The sequence below is a fragment of the Genypterus blacodes genome, unplaced genomic scaffold (genome assembly GCF_046128005.1).
Source record: "Genypterus blacodes isolate CSIRO-AG114 ecotype Tasmania unplaced genomic scaffold, CSIRO-AGI_Gbla_v1 ptg000128l_1, whole genome shotgun sequence".
NCBI classification, from domain to species: Eukaryota; Metazoa; Chordata; class Actinopteri; order Ophidiiformes; family Ophidiidae; genus Genypterus; species Genypterus blacodes.
The window spans coordinates 1,415,589-1,435,188 of NW_027466930.1; the positions used below are offsets into that span (position 1 = coordinate 1,415,589).

Consider the following 19,600-nt stretch of genomic DNA (forward strand, 5'->3'; position numbering starts at 1 on the left):
AGAATTCAATGTCGATACAAATACCCGTCTTATCAATGAATGTTTGGTTGAGGTGAGCCTTACGTGATAGAAGAGGCAGACCTAGACATCTGTCTGAATCAATGTTTCATAAAGGTGCCATCCTTGAAGGCAACACACACACACACACACACACACACACACACACACACACACACACACACACACCAGTAGTGTATGAAACATTTACCACAATCAGTGAAATGAAGCTTGGCAATCAGCAAGAAGCCAGTTAAAGGTGCAGCGTGTGGTCCCCTGTGAGTGAGGGAGGGAGGAAGGACGGAGGCCCACTCTTCCTCATGCGTGCTGTGGCTGCAGAGCCTCTACCTTTGATCACTGCTGCTTCTTCTTCTTCTTCTGAACTCCTCTCGTCCCTTCCTCCCTGTTTTTAGTACATCACTTTATCACTTTCATTCTGCTCCTCCGCCCACTCTATCTCTTTCTTTCTATCTATCTATCTCTCTCTCTCTCTCTCTCTCTCTCTCACTCTCTCTCTCTCTCTCTCTCTCTCTCTCTCTCTCTCTCTCTCTCTCTCTCTCTCTCTCTGATCCTGCAAAAGAAAAAAAAAGCAGCTGGGTCATTCATTCCTCTCATTTGTTCTTCTTGTCTTTTCATGCTTTCTGCTTAATAGTTTTGTTTTGCTGTAAAGCTTTATGATATTTGTCACAGGCAGATTTGATCACTGGGTAACCTTGGTACAATATGTTCAATGAAGCAGCAATAGATCATTCACAGATGGAACTGCAATGTGACAGCGTTTTATTATGGCTTTGTGATGTGTGTGTGTGTCCCTGTGTGTGTGTGTGTTCGTGTCAATGCTTGTAGTTACACCTTGGAATTAGTGTTTTTGTGCGCCGCAGTAGTTTAGACCTCTGTGGATGAGCTGTGACAAGTCTGTCACCCAAAATGTAAACGGACAGGGTTCAATCTGTTTCTCCCGGATAGAAATCTCTTATTTCATTCAGGCCGATTAATGAACATCAAAATGTAACGAGAGAGGGACTTTTCACTGGAAGTCCATTAATTGAAATGTCATTTTGCAGCACACCTCATTATTGAACCAATTATTAAACACTTCATCAGGGCTAGGACTTTGGCATTTAAGCTATACTGTGCATCTGAGAGACGGTGAGACGAGCTGAGAGTGCTGAGAGAGGGAGAGAGAGAGAGAGAGAGAGGTAGGTAGGTAGGTAGGTAGGTAGGTAGGTAGGTAGATAGATAGATAGATAGATAGATAGATAGATAGATAGATAGATAGATAGATAGATAGATAGATAGATAGATAGATAGATAGATAGATAGAAGTCGAGTGAGCTGGATTTCATTTCCAAACACCAATCTGAGAAATCTGTCCAATATTTCTATGCCACACAGGAATTTATGCCTCCTCATGAAATACCTTGAAATTTATTTAATGAGAGGTTGGGATTCCTTGTTATTGGCAACGTTGACGGGTCAAAACAGAAATCCATAAACCTCTCTTGACAGCGCATTAAAGTGGACACATCCCCTTGATTTACCCCACATCCAGCTGACACATCCCCGCCGATTGTTTACTGTGGTGGACCCTGGCAACGACTGGGCGGTTATTGCTGTCTGGTGCCGCAGTATTTCAACTTTGTATCTCACTCCTCGGAGCAACGTCGTTCCCAGCAACCGCACGCCTCCGAGCGAAGCTTCGGCTCTGCTCGGTGTTTGCTTCGGCTCTTCGTCTTCGTCTTCTTCCTCTTCTTCTTCTGCCGCCGGGTTTGCCTGAGCTGAGCTGTCGCAGGGAGATATTTACACCTACGCGCATATGCAGGGAGAGAGAGAGAGAGAGAGAGAGAGAGAGAGAGAGAGAGAGAGTATGCAGAGAGAGTATGTAGAGAGAGAGAGGGAGACAGAGAGAGTATGATACAGAGAGAGAGAGAGAGGGAGAAAGATAGAGAGAGGGGGCGAGACAGAGAGAGAGATACAGAGAGACAGATAGCTACAGAGACAGAGAGAGAGAGACACACAGAGAGACAGACAGACAGACAGACAGGCAGACACAGAGAGATACAGAGAGAGAGAGAGGGAGAGACACAGACAGACAGACAGACAGACAGACAGGCAGACACAGAGAGATACAGAGAGAGAGAGAGAGGGAGAGACACAGACAGACAGACAGACACAGAGAGATACAGAGAGAGAGAAAATACAGATACAGAGAGAGAGGGAGAGACCTCGGAATCTGGCACTGGGTAATTTGCGGGTAATTATCTATCACCCTTTAACGATCAACGTTTTCACTAAATCCCCTGGAGGTTTGTAACCGCTCTCTGAGGACTGAAAGCTGCTGTTCTCCACGTTGATATCAGCAAATAGGAAGCAATAAGAGAAAAAACACATTGAGTGCCTAATCACTCGAGTCGCATTTGTAATTTGTTTATTTTCCATTTCTTACAGGGAGTTTTGCATATCAGTGCATCAACCTCGCTCAGATTCTCTATTCCTTATTCAAAACACAGCTCCTTTTTTTTGCCAACAATACTCCTTGTAGACTTTGTGCGCCTACAAACTTTCCGCTCCCTCTGTTGCCGCCTCATTCTCCATTCAAATCACACTTAGGTACCAGGAGAAAGTGAGTGACAACGGCACAAGATAGGAAACCACAAATAAACCATGAGCGAGTTACTGGTGGTGACAACCCCCCACCAGGAGCTCCAACATCGGAATGGATCAATGTCAGGCGGATGGAGCATCACTTCCCTTCACTGCTTTTGCTTTGATGTGTGAGAATCTGATGCTCTCAATGACCCATACTTTCCACTGGATTACAAACGCAGGCCTGGCTGACTACGCGGAGAGAAAGGCATTACTTTATGTCTTTTTTTTCCTCCAATGTTGTTGTTGCCTGAAGAAAACTTGTGTGGTCCTACGATGGGGAATTGGTTGGCTATGTGTGGAGATGTTTTGAAGTAATGCACAAAGAGTCAAGTCAGTAACCTAAGAAATGTTCTGGTGGTTTCAGATCTGCTTGGACAGGAGATGAGGGGAAGAAAATAACCGGATTTTAACAAGCCATCATCTGACTTAACATCAGCAGTGTCAGGAGTGGGAGGATGTGCTCATTGAATTACGACACCTCTGCCTCTGCATTCAATAAAGAGCGACGAGTCAAGCTTAGAGAGCGGTAAGTTGGCTTGATAGATTTTTATTAAAGTAAAGATGGCATAAATGGGCCTGTGGATGGTCTGGTATTCTCATCGTCGCATCTATTCATCTCCGATGGATCACTGCAACCCAATCAGTTCGTCATGACGTCATGGCTCTCTGCATCATTAATATTGAAAGGTCATTTCCTCTGCTTGGTAGTCGTGTCTATCACATGCAGGGTTCAATTTCCAATTTGCCACAAGACTGCCTGGGTCATTCTTACTATTTATCTGGGAAAAGACCTAACAGTGTTATAAGAATCCTCTGGAAAATGATCTGACTGCTTCCTTCATTGTTTCTCACAGGGGTCTTTGACTTGGAGGAGCAGCATAATGCACTTCCCTTCATCTGCAGGATGTAGTCTTACCACAAGACCTCATATATTTAAGAACAGGCGAGAAAAGCCTTGTAAGTATATCATGTAAATGAAGATATTGTCCTTTAGTTATAGGGTGATGTAGTATAATGTGGAGTATGTGGCACTTTCCAGCTCTCAGCTTACTGCAGCCTTTAAGGAGCCAGTCAAGAGACCCTAAAATGGAAATACGAGCATAAAAGTATGTCTTCTAAATTTAAAATCCTGCTTTCACTTTGTGTTTAGTCAATCTCTAACCAACTCATTATGAGGTCATGAAGCTAAGGTACGGTCTCATCATCTGTATCTAATTAAATTTGACTTTGACTCTCTGTTGTATTCTGCTTAAACTAGTCTGACCCCCTCGAATAGGACAAGCAGTGACATTCTGTACCCCGCAGACTTTGAAACCCCTGTTGTTTTTCCTCTGAGCATTCTTGTTCTTGGGACCCTTGGATGTGGAGGTTATTATAGGCACTATAGTTCTAGAAACCACAAGAAATCTCTCTTCTAAACAGCTGTGGTCATTGTATTTGGAGACCTCTGCACCAGTTTCACTCACATTCATTTCAGCTGCTACAAAAACTATAAAAGCCAAAGTCCATACAGGGATTTGACGTTGAAATTATATAGAATAATGAGCTACATGATACCGTATATGATGTCTTCAGCTATTTCCGTTCTGCTAAGATTGTGACCACACTTACTTAGCACTTACACCAACCACGCATATCTTTTCCAAGCACCTATGAATCTTTAAGGTTTAATGGCTCACAGTGTAAGAAAAAAAAACAGGCCCAAAAGCTTTGCACGGTGTCTAGACCTGTGCCTCATTAAAGCTTTGAATGCGTTATATTATGTTTCATTTTGGGGCTTCCTCCACATTCTTCACCTTCCTTTTAGCCTGAATCCCACTTGGAAAGCAGGAAATTAGGGCAGCAACTCCCCGGTGAATTTTGGAATAAAACAAGGTTTCTGGAGTGGTGAGAATGCTTGCAGTCGGCAGTTTGCTGGTAATTGCATATCAGTCAGTAGTCACTGAGTGTGTAAAAATTATTCCAAACACACAATTGTCAGCACATAAATTAAGTATGTCTAGCGTTAGAGGCAATAGGATCACAATAGGCAAAAGCCATCTTATTTCTACTTATATAATCACACATATAGATCAATGTTTCAGGCCACACAACACAACACAACATGCCACCTGACAGAAAACACACAATCAAATGTTAACTCAGCAGTGAAGCAAAAGTCAGCGGTTAAACAAGCATCATGCAGTTATTTCAGGCCCCTTTCTAAACACAGGGTGAGGTAGTGCACACACACAGAACAGCAGGTAAACAAGCCAGCAGGTGGAGCTCAGCTGACTGTCAAACATGGCTCCCCAGCAGTTGCATCATGGATAGAGTCAAGTCTCCCGCGTTGGCCCAGTCAGACGGGAAGACTGCGCTCTGATACTGCGGCATCACACAATAATATTACATCATATCCCAACACCTTGAATGTAAACGTGTCTCATCTCTCCTCTCAAGAGGCTCTTTGTTATTCCGCCTGCTACTAACCGCATTGTAATGTGTTTTTCCACAATAAACGCACAGTGCATGAATTCCAACGTGGATAATCATAAGTGTCACTGGTCTAATCATTCCACTTCGCTGTGGATGAGCGAAGGTCTAGATTGCGCCATAGGCATGACTAATCATGATAGTGAAGTAAATGGCTTTACTCTGGGAAGGAAGAGTCTGGTGACATCATGCAGCTCTACAGGCAGCTGTCAAGATGAGTCAGGTGAATGTGGGCAGACTGAATGTAGCTGTGTTCCCTATGTCCTCAAAGTAAATCATGTTTCACTGAGTGTTCTGTTCAGGCAGTCAAAATAAGAGGAAAGTACAATATGATATACAATAACTTCCATGCCTGCACATACAAAATACTGTATAAATAAGATGTCATGCGATGAACATTATGCTATGACTGCACTACAAATGACTGACCTGTGGCTCCTTTCATGATTGTTTTTCTTATCAGCAGGTTGCAGTGCGAGGACTGCCAATTGATGTAGGATGCATGTTTCCTGAATAGAAATTTAAAAGTAATCTATCATTGAGCACGACGCTTGGAGGAGAAAAAACCACCCTAATAAGATAAGAGTCATTTGGATAATGAAATGGTGAAACTGAATATTTTTCCAAGATCTTTTTTATTTTCTCACTCGGGGCTCCACACGACAGATTTGCATGTGCTCAATTATACATTCAGTGTGTGACAAACATGTGCACCTCCTCATTATGAGAAGGAATTATTTATAGCGTGCTGTGCTCTTAGCGTTTGTCAGCCCAACAGGTACAAAAAGATGGAGTTCAAGGACACCTAAACTTGTCCTCCCAGCAAGCTGTTACTTGGGCAAACATTCATCATTCAAGCCTACAGTTGCTCCACATCTAATCCTTTTTCACAGCTGACGATTAATTGGATGAACAAAGCTGAGCGATTCTACATAATGTGGCATGTTCCCCCGTTCTTGACTGAATTGAACATTACATTCAAGACAGTTGACTGATTTACTTCCTTATTTGCGGCAAATTAAATATTCAGCGCCTCAGATTCTGCATTTACCCCGCAAATTGTTATTGCACAAAAAAAATCAAGAGTGTCTTTCCAGAGGATAATCATATTGCAGGGCCTTTGTTGAGAGCTTTGTTAGTATTTTGCACACTAATGCTCTTCAGGATTGTAATTCATGCTGCAGTAGCACGCAGCTTCTTAATTAACACCTACTCAAGCCAACTAATAGTGTGTTTGTGGTACTTGGTTGCAGAACAAAAAAGCTATTGTTGTGTTTAATCTTCTCTTTGGCCACCTCCTTGGATTCCAGATGAGGGTCTCCTCTTTTAATAGTAATTTTTCCTCTATACATAATTGGTATTGTGGCTGTACATTATGTCCTTGCACTGCTTTGTCATACTTAATTTTATTTTTCTTTATTAATAGACTAACTCCCAGCTAGTCAGCATGATTACTGAGTGCACACAGTGGCGGTAAAAGAGATGCAGCTTGTGAAAACTAAATTACCGACTGTCAGGACCATTCCAGTTACTTTAAAGGGCCATGAAGTAAAATATGTGGGCATTTAAAGACACAGTGCCTTGGCAAGTTGAGTGTGTGTTTGTGTGTGAGTGAGACTGCATGATGTGAGGGGAGCGGAGGGGGGGCACCTGGTCTCTTCATATAAACCGTTTATGGCTTTCACACTTCATTAAGCTCCAGCAAAAATCCTTGGCTCATGGTTGTGTTCAGCAAATTTCCTATTGTTATTTATCAGTTTCACAGGTGCAACAAATCACCCTGCAAAGGTGCCACAGCAGCATACTGATCACAGTTTATATTGTGTAGTTCACAAGTCCTGAACCAGCCTTGTTTGGTGAGCTGATCTAAACTGATTTTGAAATGCTCTTGACCTTCAAATAGTAGAATTTGTGACAATAATCCTGTAAGAGCCAAAGATGAACTAGTGGACAAGGAATGGTTAGTAATTCATAAGGTTCATATTGAAATGCAAGAATTTAGTATCGTGTAGATGTGACATAATTGTGGCTTGCCTAGTTTTGATGACATCATTGTTGTTCCTCTGTTAGGTTGGGTGACATCATTGTTGTGACTTTGCTTATTGGATGGCATCATTTTGCTTGTTTGAGGGCAGCATCATTTCTTCAAGTGTGTGTGTTCTGATCAAAACTAAAGGATAGTCTTGTTGTTTGCTTGACATATGCACTTTGTCAGACTTAACCGAGAAGCGACACATCTATGCTGAAGAAGGCAACAAGGTGCTACTACAACGCCAAAGATACAACCTGCTCATTGTGTGTGTACCAGATCCTGCATCAGCTAGCGTTGGAGCCTTTTCTTTGAGGTGAGCACTGCTACTTATATCAACTTAAGGTGTTTTGTTGGGTCTATCGGGTTTTCTCGTACTCAAGGTAACCTGAAATTTTCAATAAAACAGTTCAATCCATGAATGTTTTACAGCACACAGTATTCTTTTGAGGTTGGCACATATACAGTAGTATTGAATACAGTAGCATACAATGTCTCAGGAGGAATGTAATCGAGCTGTTCTATGCATCTATGCAATATAAGAGTTGACAAATACAGCATATGAAAGAATTTACTCTATTTTTCAGAAGTGCTGCATAGGAAAATCATGACATAAATGGAGATAAATGAAATAAAAACAAGTAAGAACAAGCAGAAATTTCAGCATATGGGATACAAGGGGATGTGTGTGAGTCTGTGCGTGTGCATGTGTGTGAGAGGTAAGCCACTGCAGATAATAAATAGTCTGAATGGTAACAGGCTGCAGGGAAAAACACAAGACATGGATGATAGTGATGTAGCGTACATAGGCTGTGGAAATGAATCCTTTTGAAATTAGAATGTAATATTTTACCTTAATGGATTCAAACTCTTACCAGGAAAAATCGTTCCCTTAAATTATACTCTGCTGAAAAACGATGTCATGCGAGCAAGAGGTGGGAGATTATAGTCCCCCGCCCCAGTGGACCAACAAAGAGACACCAATACTGGGATAATGGGAACATGCTTTCTGATTAATTCTGGTTGTTGAGATCTGACAGCTGGAACAGCTGGACAGTATTGGAGAACAAAAGACAAGCAACAAAAGCGATTCAATTTTCCTACAACAGTAAAGAGATAAAACGGATGATTCCGAGGATTACACTGTGTTGCTTTGTCTATTGCCTTGACCCGAGGCCACCCATTAGAGAGTAAACCTCCACCAAGGCTGAGCAAGCCATGAAAACTGCACCCCCCAAAGGCTCAATATCTGTACTTATAAAAAAATACCTCAAAACTGTTTGCACACCACTAAATCAGAATCATCTGAGACGGTTGTTGCCCTTTTCTAGCCCCAATAGTTACTGTAAAGCAATTCCATTAATAGGTCCTCTGTCCATGCATATATTTCAGGCAGCCAGGTATCGATCCTTACCCAGATTCTCACCTAATGAAAGTGAGAGTCAGTTAACAATGTTAAAAAATCATTAAAAAACTTCCCTGGGTAAATGTGGATCTGAATGTGGGCTTCATCCTGCCGCCTAGTTTAATCAAAACCAGTAAGCGTATGAATACACAAACAAATAAAACAAAAACAGGTGCAAACAAAACATCTTTGGCAGATGTAGGGCTCATAGCAACGGTGAGTTTTATTTGTAAGATTTGTTTGTGCTGTTTTGTTTGGGAACAGATGAGCTCTATCCTGGAGCAATGAAAGGTGGATTGTCTAAACGTCTTTTTGGGATAAAGCTTTATCTTACAACAGACGAATAAACACAATTACAGTAACACAATCATGTGGTTAGTTTCCTCTTTTCGAGTGTCATAGTGTTAGTGTGTGTTGTGTATCAGGCCCTCACATGACGCAAAGCTCTACAGCGCCATGGATACAGTTAACTGAAGCCTGGCCTGAGTGTGTGTGTTAGAGGGGAAGTTTTACGAAAGCAACAATTAATCCTTATATGGACACACACACACAGGGCCACGCCTAAACACACCTCCTGCTCGGGCTCTAACCCTCTGAATCTCCCCCCCGCCCGTGGTCGCCCTGCCCCGGCTGCTCTCAAGTCCAGGAAGTCGGTCACCGCCCAGCCCCCCTCCGCCTCCGCCTCACCCATTGTTGGGCTACTGCCTGCGCCATCGAAACAATCTGAACCGAAACTTTCCAGGTAGCTGTCGCCAAAGAGACGCCGGAGCTGAACGCGTTGTGGTTGTTTTTTTACTTTTAGATTTTTATTTTATCTGGAAAGTTACGCCTTTGTGCGCTCAGCGGAGTTAAGCGAGTGTGTTGAAAAAGGGAGGAAAAGTTCAGAATCCAGGAATTCCCAATCCACCATTTTGAACTTTTGACTTAAGTTTTTTCGTTTGGGCCGTTTTCGGTAAGTTTACAACACTACCTCTCACTTTTATACAGACTGGGTGCGTAAAATGTTATTTCGTAAAATAGTAATTTAAACATCTAGGTCAAATGACGTAACGCACTTTGACTGAGGCGCTAACGTAGCACTTGTTAGTTATGAAGGTTAGCGTTAGCACTAGCTAGGTTCCTGGTTTGGCGTAGCAGGTGGTGTAACTAACCGAGGTGAACTATCTGTCACTTTGTGTTAAACTCTGATAACCGTGTCGGGTCACTTTGAAACTGTTTCATCGCTTTCATTTCTTTTAATTCCCTTACTCCCCCGTACAGCCCCCGTTAGTGTTAGTTGGGATGGGGCACTAGTGTAGTTAGCGTTAGCCGCACCGTCAGTTAAGCTCCTCAGGTGCTCGGCCCAGCCCGCTGCTCCCTCTGTTTACTGCACCACTGACATTAATAACGGGAATTATGGAATGATTTAGAAGCAACTTTCTGCTCCGTGGGCTTAATATCACAAGACAATTGAAACTTTGCTTGATAAATGGTAGTAGAGTAAAGCAGCAGCGGTACTGTAAGAAAGTCCCAAGCTTCTGTTTAATGGTCCTGCTGTTTTGGAACATCGTCATTTATTCATAATGGATATAAGTGGGAATCACGTCATAAATGGCAAAGATAATCCATCCGAGTTCTGATATTTATTAAGAATAATGAATAATGAACACACGGTTACCCCCTGGTCCAATTATTATCTAACGTCTTTAATTGGAAACCCTCTCTGCATTTGCACCTTTTCTCCGTGTTTGCTTGACCTTGTGGGGTTCTCGCATGTTGCCACACAGTTCATACGGTAAGCTGGCCAACTTTCCAGATGAAGCTACGAGCCCTCAGGCCCTGCTGCTTATCCTGCTACTACATGTCTGATAGCTAATCAATGGAGCTGCAGTCAGTGCCTGAAAATGGGCTACAGTGTTACTGTGCTCTGCCTGTAGCTGTCAGTCCGTGAGGGCCACAGCACTGATTGCTTTGACAAGGACTTTAACAGTTTGACATCAAGGTAGCCACAAAGTTTTGTTTATTTGTCAGCTGGGCACTTGGGACATTTTTGTTTTTGTATTCTGTAAGTATAATATCTTGATGAAACGAGGCAAAAGAAGACAAACGGATACAACCATTGTATAGATGTCAATCTATTGATTTATTTGTGTTTGGTGCGGTCCAATATGTGCTCATTGAATCTGAAAGTCGTTTTAGATGAGAGATATGAATCTGTCTCACCCCTGTCTCCTGTGTTTTGGCCCACAGACTTTGTGAAACCATGACGGCCATCAATACAGCCAACATCACCTTCAAGTGGGATCCAAAGAGCCTGGAGATCCGCACTCTGGCAGTGGAGAGGCTGCTGGAGCCGCTGGTCACCCAGGTAATGTAGATAATGTGGGAGTACAGGGGCACAACAACACAATCATCTAAATGGGAGGCTTTTACAGGACTTGTAGAGTTGATACTATTTGTAGAAAGATAATATCTCGCCCTCTGCTACATTTTATAAAAGAGAGGCAAGTGGAATTTGGTACTTTTTATGCAATTTTCTTTCTTTAGTCAGGATTGTTTGTTCATTCATGGATAAATTCTGCATGAAATTGAGCAATAATACTGCAGTGTCAGATATCCTGTGTGACTGGATGTGCTTTCTGAATAAGCTGTTTAACAAGAGCATTTTCTTTTGTTAAGGTCACCACTCTGGTAAACTCGAGCAACAAAGGCCCATCTAACAAGAAGAAGGGGCGCTCTAAGAAGGCTCATGTTTTGGCGGCCTCAGTCGAGACTGCCACAGAGAACTTTCTGGAAAAGGGAGAAAAGATAGCAAAGGAAAGCCAGTTCCTGAAGGACGAGCTGACTGCTGCAGTGGAGGATGTCCGCAAGCAAGGTAGATTGAAAATGCCTATCTCAGTATCTGTCTTTATCGTGAAGCCTTCTAAAGAGATCATCAAATGCAAAGACCTTGACATGAAAATATCCAATAAAGCAGGTAGATGTCCTGTACTATGGGAGCCCATTCAGAGAAAATGTCTAATTAGTTATTCAGACTTATCCAAGCTTTCTGTAATAACTGCCTTGTCTGTTAAAAAAATTGAGATTTTATTCATTCATTCATTATTCAAGTTGTCCCACAGTCGATGCTTAAACATGATGCTTACTTACTGCACTTTCTGGTGTAAAATAATTGTATTCATAGCTGAGGCCAGATGAAATAAAATTGGACCTTGACCTCAAGTCAGTTTTAATTATAAATATGGATCTTGGAATTTATTCACAGCAAATTGCCTTTTCAGGGACACAATACTCTGGGGTTGTTTATGCTACCGATGAGCTCTGCAAATTGAATTATCTGCAAACCATTTCTCTAATAAATCAACAACAACAACAACATAACAGCCAACGGGGGCATTAAGGCAAAGCGTCATCCCGGGCCGCCTCAAAGCATGAATGTTTCAACAAAATGCTGTGATTGTGAACGTACATGGTTACTTTGGGGTTTTGTCTTTAACCTGGAAGAGTTAAGAGGTGACTGGAGGGTAATCTGATGAGTGAGTTTGTTGATGCAGCCTGTGTATTTTATGGTCCCCATTACATGTTTGCATACATAATGACAAGAGAGCAAGGGACAAGAGTTAGAAAAGGATGATCATAAACCTATTCAAATGGCATGATCCACCTGCCGAGTTGAGACCAGACTCTCATTCATTCCATTTCAGGTTCAATTTCATGCTTCCCACAAGGCTGAGCCGGCAATGCACCATCGAATCCCCGTTCAATGAAATTACCATTTGTCTCGCGAAAGCCTGACCTCCTCATCTGAAAATCCCACTCGTACCTTTCATTCATTCCCATTTGCTCCGATATCTGGTTTGCCTTATGACAGACAAGGAATCCATGGAGACCAGGGAGTGAGATGATTGCAGCGGTGGCCGTTATCGCTCTGTGAGGCCACCGTGTCTTTTCTCGCAGATGCCTGGCAAATTCGATGTCTCCCCCCCGCCCCCCCCCACCCACCTGACTCGAGCCCCGCTAAGTAGTTGGGAAGTACATGACATGTCAGCAGATAGCGTGTAGTGCTGCGCTCAGTGCCCAGGAATGTTACTGTAGCTGTGGTGAGCTGTCAGGAGGCAGGACTTCAGCCACTGTTGTTGGCTGGTGACTCGGCCTAGCTGTCAGCTATGCCATGCTGCTCGGCGGTCCGTGCTCAGACTGATAATGTGGCCAGTGAGTAGCGTTAAACTGCCCCCCCTCTAAAACCCCCGCACCCCACCCATTTCCCACTCAGCTGTGGCTTACCAGCTGTTTGAAAGGGAGAAAAGAATTCCTGAAAGAATTCCTGACATCAACATCATCTGGGGGTGACTGTATACTGGATGCATACTGAATGCTGGAGACATGTTTATTTCTTTTAAATGAAAAGAAATCTTAAGGGTTGAACTGGGATTTCGGATCATTAAAGTTCCTTTGTCTTTGTCTGTGTCCTGGCTTGTCAGTAACAGGGCTGCATTCCTTTGTTTCTCACCCCGTTAATGATGTTGTTTTCCTACAAGACTATTTCTTTTGCTCGTTCTCTCTCTCGCTCTTTCTTGTCCTTCCTTCCTCGTCTGTCCCTTTGTTGTCCGGCTGTTTGAGGCTTATTGTGTGAAATAAATGTTAATCTTTTCATCGTGCACTTGGTGGGCCGCAGGTGAGCGCGAGATAGATGGAAGTTTATTAGAGGAGCACTGATCACTATCTGCCCCCTGAAAATAGCCTTATTGATTTTGCTCCCAGGGGAATAACGGCCTGAAGGTGCCGACTGCGTTTGAGCTCCTTGTTGTCCATCATTTGCACAAACTGCACTGCTCTTAGTCGCATTAGCCTCTTTTAGTATCATTGTTGCGAATAATTCTGAGATAAATTGAGGTTTGGCGGAAATTCATTATCAATTTTATCATTATCACTTAACTAGCATTTCTTTAAACTATAAATCAAATAGCTTGTGTTTATTCAATTTTGGACAGAAAGCAGATTGAAAGGGTATTAGACTAAATCATGAATCACATAGTTAAGAATTGATAGATTCATCAATGATGAGACTAGTAGAATAGTTGCAGCACTGTTGGAGAATGTTTATAGAAAACATCTTGCGTGTTTTGTTTTATTTATTTGTTGATGTATGGATAAGCTAGAATGAAAATTGGACGTCAAGCTTCCTGTCTGGTGTAAACAGCTTCCTGACGCTTTCTTATCGCTTGACAGTCAACCTTCATCAAAGCTTGTTAACCACATTTCTCCTCGGATGTGCACGAGTGCGACCGCGTCTCTATTTTCGGTCCGTTTGTTAGCGACGCTTGCCAGCGTGTACAACACTGATTGTTGAGTAAGTGATCGTACAGTTTCAGTAAGTAATTGTTGAAGTGCACCGCAGCATATTGAACTGTAAGTGCTCGGGGGTATGCATGATGCTGACATTAAAGAAGGTTGGGGGTTGTTTACCAGCACAGCAAGCAACGGCATTAATCAGAGTTTCCCACAGATTGTCAGTTTACTTATGCGGCGTCCGGAGGGGGGCCTATCGACGGCTTGTTATTGATGTTTCATTTAGCCAACCCAGTAGCCCATATTTTTTTTCCCAGAATGAAGTTCCTCGTTCTCGTCTGAGCCCGTGGCCTTTCAGCATTAGTTTACCAGTCTAAATAGAGGTGATTAGCAGGGCCATATTTCAAATTGTCTCCAGTTTGCGGCGCCACATGGATACAGCCGCTCGTTACGCATTGTGTGCTATTCATTTGTCAGGATACCACTTTCAGATATTGTATGGTAAACACACGGGTCCTGACATCAGCCCATCATTCCTCTCCGCCTGCTTTACCCTGTGCACGCTGGAGGCTATCGCAGTGTGTTAAAGATGCAGTGTGCAGCCGTCAGCAACAACTAGAGTAGTAACAATTTGCCGAACAAATACTTGCACAGATAAAACTGGGAGCATCTTCATTAAATAAGGAATCTGTTTTGAAAGGAGAACTTGTGACCTGGCACAGGGGCATGGAGTCATGATATTCTCAAACATTACAACCCTTTAAGAGATCTATAGTGTAGGAAGTTATCCCTGCTGCAGCGAGTCACAGTTTCTCTCTTTGTTTCATTCTTTACACCGGTGGAACAAATACATTTTTCACTACCTTTGCCACATAGTTAAGGATGTTGAATAATGCAGTCGGAACTATTATAAGGAACAGAATTGACAGTTTTCTAGAGTTCCATGTCAGGGGCGCCACACTGAAGCAAACTCTTGGACCCTTACTATGTTGTTCATATTGTGAGCTTACAATTCAACCGAATTTGTATGCCCAGTCAACTGTGTTAGCCCATCAAGTGTAGGACAAAGCACGGTGCCGGACAAACCAGACAGCAAGTCTTTGTCATGGCTTTGACCTCTTTTTAGAGGCGTGTGTGTTGGTGTGCCAGCAGAAATTGCCACCAGACGTAGATTAGTTGTGTGTGTCTGTGTGTCTTTGTCACTCTCGAGTCACATGCTGACCCTTGCCAGGCGGGGGAAAGCGTGTCAGACGCTGCCTCTCCTCCACACGTCTTCTCAAATGAAACCTTTTAATGCAGATTGCTTGTTGGTGTGCGGCAGAGCGGCTACTGTCTGTCTGCTGTATCGGCTCATTCAGTACAGAGTGTACCGTATCAACCTTGCCACAATGACATCGAAGGTCTTGGAGTGAAAAGAATTTGCGTAATAGAAAGCGCAAAAATCTGCTGCTCTGAAGATGTTTCACCTTTAATAAGATCCTTGGACCACAATTAATGAAGTGATGGTTGTGTAAATTGGTCTCCACTACCTTTTAGATCTGCGCTGTGAAGTAGCTGTTCAGGCCACATGATGGTATGAAGTGGGGGGAAAGTGTTCATGCGGTGACAGAGCCAGCAGCAGAGATTGTGTTTGTTGTTTCACTTTCAGCCCCAGAATTACAACAGATGTATAATTGTGGATCTTTTCTCAGGCGATGCGATGAGGCAGGCTTCTGGAGAGTTTGCAGAAGATCCCTGCTCTTCTGTGAAGAGGGGCAACATGGTCCGTGCTGCCAGGGCTCTCCTCTCAGCCGTCACACATCTGCTGGTGCTGGCAGACATGTCCGATGTCTACAAACTGCTACTGCAGCTCAAACTGGTGAGTGGGTGACCTTCTATGTGTTAGACTTCACAAGCACCTTTTAATTATTCGGCTGTAAGGAAACATACAGCAGAACAAGATGAATTATACTTAATGGGTGTTTATGAAGTTCCTCCCATATGTGACCTTAGTCTAACAAAGATTAAACAATTAATTAGTTCACATGATAGTTGGAATTTATTTTCTTAATCTTGTTCTAATTACAATTCAGGCATGCATGCACACACTGATACTTCTTGATTAAACGGGAAAGGACCTCCGCCGTTCATTGTGACGAGTTGCTTTGATGCAATCGCACAAATGATGACCCACACAGACGGTGAGACGTGTCGGATGATGTATTTCTGTACGAAAAGAGCGCAAAAGCCGTGTGACAATCCTCTGCACCTCCGTATTTATAATTGCAGGTTTTGTTTGCCGGAGCGCACTGAAATCGTCCGTGCCACTTTCCCATCTGGTATTTACCATTTTCCGATGAGCGCTTAAAAGCAGCATAAGTACATTGTTGCTGTGTCTTATCAGAGAGCTCTAATTAGCTGCCTGCTTCATTATCTCCTCATGCCATTCCACACCAGGAAACGGATGAAAACCATGGCTCTGAGCGGCTCTGTGGCCTCTCAGACTTTGTGTGTTTCCATTCTTTTCTTGTTTTCTTGCCGTTTTCACTTGAGGTGTCTTGTAGTTTCCTTCTCGCCTGATACATTGCGCATTGTGGCGGAACCTTTGAACATCCTTCACTGTTACAAAAAAAAAAGTTTGGCACAGCTTAAGTTATAACTCAAAGAGTAGCAGGTGTATCAGAGATTGATAACACACACACACACACACACACAAGGTCCATATTCGGCAGGTTGCTTGCAGTTTGTCTCCCATATGCTTTCTATCAATTGTGTGGCGGCTGGCTGCTGTCCTGCTCGTCATACTTCTCATTGTGCTCAGACACTTTATCTGTGAGTGGCACATGTGACATCATCTGAACAGCAGACACATTAATCAAGGTTCCAATTTTTGAACACAAAGAAATCCCCAGTCAAAAAAAGAAATATAAAACATTGCTTGCCTCAGTCTATGAAAGGCAGTGACTTGTGGCATTCACACTTAACTCTCCCGTCTTGTATGTGCCATTAAAAACCCAGACTCACCATATTCTGTGTCCTTTTTACTCTGTCCGTTTCAGGTGGAGGACAACCTGGTGAAAGTGCGTAATGCAGGAACAGAGCAGGACCTGGGGATCCAGTACAAGGCTCTAAAACCTGAGGTGGACAAGCTGAACATCATGGCTGCCAAGAGACAGCAGGTAATGCACAGTTTGCAAAAAAGAGAGAGGGAAGCAGTTGGATTTGAGGGTGCGTGGAAGCTGGTGGATGTAATTGGGTGGGGAGGTTATCAGGCGCCCGGATGGCTGTTAGTGGCCCATAACTCAAAACATATTTTCCAGCCCACATAGTGAGTCGTAAGTGAATCAATGGGAGGGAGCAAACTAACGGTAACGACTCATGATTTAACTGGAAGAATGGCCGGCGTAACCATGAAGAACCTCTCACCACCTGTGATGAAGACGGCTGGGAGTGCAGGAATTTAGCAGAACTGGAGACAAAACACTTCCCATGTTATCTCCACCACAGTGTCGGCGGTAATCAACTGTAAGATGCCTTTCATGATGCACTTAACTTGTGTAAACCCCTTCAATACGGGATCGCAGGGCATTAGAGTTCTCCATTATTGATTTCGTATACAAATAAATGATTTAAATTTGAATTATTGATTAATCTGGTGAACCTTATTGAAACATGGCTCTCGGCTCATGCGGTTCCCCGACTGCGTCTTCAAAGCTTTGGTGTTATCACATCTCATTACTGCTGAGTAAAATGTGTTGAATAATAAAGACGACGGCCAAATAGGTTATTAACTTCTGATTGATTCCAACATAGGCCAGACATTGCCACTATCTTACTGTTTGCACTAAAATGATATTCCCGGTGTTATTTACTGTAATGCAGATGTGCTCCAAGGTGGAACAAACAGGTGTGGGTCCGGGTAAACTCTTTGAACGTGTGCCAAATGTGTTTATGCAGAATGATGGCGTGAAGGAACTGGGCCTCGTTTTTTCCCGCAGCCCGTTTTATGCAGCTGGGGATAAAGCCCTGAGTTTATACACTTCACCCGTGGCTTTCATATATGTATGCAAGCTGCGTTTGTATGCTGATCCGTCAGTCGATCACCGTCTCCTCTCTTCCTCCTTATGAAGAAATAATTGCAGTGAAATGATCTGAATACCAACTAATGCATCAAACTGCATATGCATATTAGAACGGTCTGATTACCGCTGTGTTGCGTGACTGCAGGAGACAGAAATAAATCTGGGTCAACCTGAACAAACTGTCACATTTAGTGTCTCCATAAGGGCACGGCAGATGTGTTTCATTTAGAACCTACATTAACACCCAACCTCCACAAAGGCCTCTACCTTTCACTTTGATGTGTTTTGTATATCTTCCTCTTTCTCAACCCCTCTTCTCTTCTGTCCCTGGTCAATGTTAGGAGTTGAAGGATGTCCACCACAAAGATCAGATGGCTGCTGCCCGCGGGGTCCTGCAGAGGAACATCCCCATGCTGTACACGGCGTCCCGTGCCTGCCTGCAGCACCCCGACGTGGCGGCTTACAAGGCCAACCGTGACCTGATCTACAAGCAGCTGCAGCACGCGGTGTCGGGCATCTCCAACGCCGCCCAGGCCACCGCCACCGAAGACTCGGCTCTCAATCAGCAACCGGGGGGAGGAGAGCTCGCCTATGCTCTCAATAATTTCGATGTAAGTCAAACGAGTGGGGTGCAAAAGCCTTTGATCTTTTTCATTTGTTCCAGACATGTGCCACGTCGGTGACAAACAAACTTCAATCACCGCTGCATGAACCTGACATCTTTGTTTGTGAAATGGTACATCTCTGTTCCAGGGCCTTAGAAAGAAAGAAAGAAAGAATCCTTTATTTGACACCAGCTGATTATGAGTATCTTCTTCAAACACAAAAGGAGTCGTCTACAAAGCAACACCGTCTCTCGTTAACCTGAGTTGATGAGAAAGCCGCGTCTAATTCTTGCCAATGTATTGCGAGAGTAACCTAGCGTTGTGACCGACACCGTGACTAACTGGGATGAAACGAAACCTCCAGCTGAGATGTGTTTTGCCAACATTGTCCCCCCCTCAACAACCAAATCACCTGGAAATGTATAGGAAGTGTACACTGATACTACACATCACAATATTGACATAAAACAACGTAAGCAAATCAGCCGGATAAAGTATTCGGCTAATCATCTTAATGCGGCCTGTGGTGATAAGTACCGAGATCATTAAAGCTCTGCCTCTGGCTCCCATCAGGGTTTTAAGGCAACTCTTTAATTTACTTGAGACTTGCTGAAACCCTGCCTCTCAGGAAATCCAACCGCACTCAGGATTTTGTCCCGGCGAGGTTCTGTGGAAGCGCAAAATATCACACTGTCCTTTCTGTGGCCGGCGGCATCATTTATCTTGTTTTATTGATCGCGCTGCAAGTGCCAGTATGTAACTGGATGTGCTGCTGCTGCTGCACTGACAGTGTTTACCTATGTGAGCAATTAGTCACGCCATTTTTGTATACATTGTATTTAACGGCGACGCTATGACAAATCAAATACTGCCCGCCGCCGAGAAGCCAGGGATCGTATTGTCGGAGGTCATTCGTCTACGAGGTTGTGATATTTCAGAGGGCGACACGACAGAACTATGACCTCCCGCGTATAAAAACCGACGTGATGTGAGCCGCTGTAGAAGGACACAGAGACCATAACACACTCCAACCTTTTAGAGTGGTCGACTCTTGGTATCAAAACACATTTTGGCTTTCAGGGATTTATTATTTGCTGCCTGCTCAAGGTGAGAG

The 19,600-nt window shown here is 43.5% G+C and overlaps 1 protein-coding gene across 1 annotated transcript in view; it reads left to right on the top strand.

Moving 5' to 3' along the window:
• Nucleotides 1-9,199: 9,199 nt before the first annotated feature.
• Nucleotides 9,200-19,600, top strand: part of ctnna1 (catenin (cadherin-associated protein), alpha 1) — a 55,067-nt gene continuing 44,666 nt past the window's right edge. The window contains exons 1-6 of the mRNA XM_076162728.1: nt 9,200-9,504; nt 10,782-10,899; nt 11,211-11,406; nt 15,512-15,678; nt 16,859-16,978; nt 18,223-18,492. Coding sequence (XP_076018843.1) covers nt 10,795-10,899; nt 11,211-11,406; nt 15,512-15,678; nt 16,859-16,978; nt 18,223-18,492 — 858 coding nt within the window. The 5' untranslated portion in view covers nt 9,200-9,504; nt 10,782-10,794. The remainder of the gene's footprint in view (nt 9,505-10,781; nt 10,900-11,210; nt 11,407-15,511; nt 15,679-16,858; nt 16,979-18,222; nt 18,493-19,600) is intronic.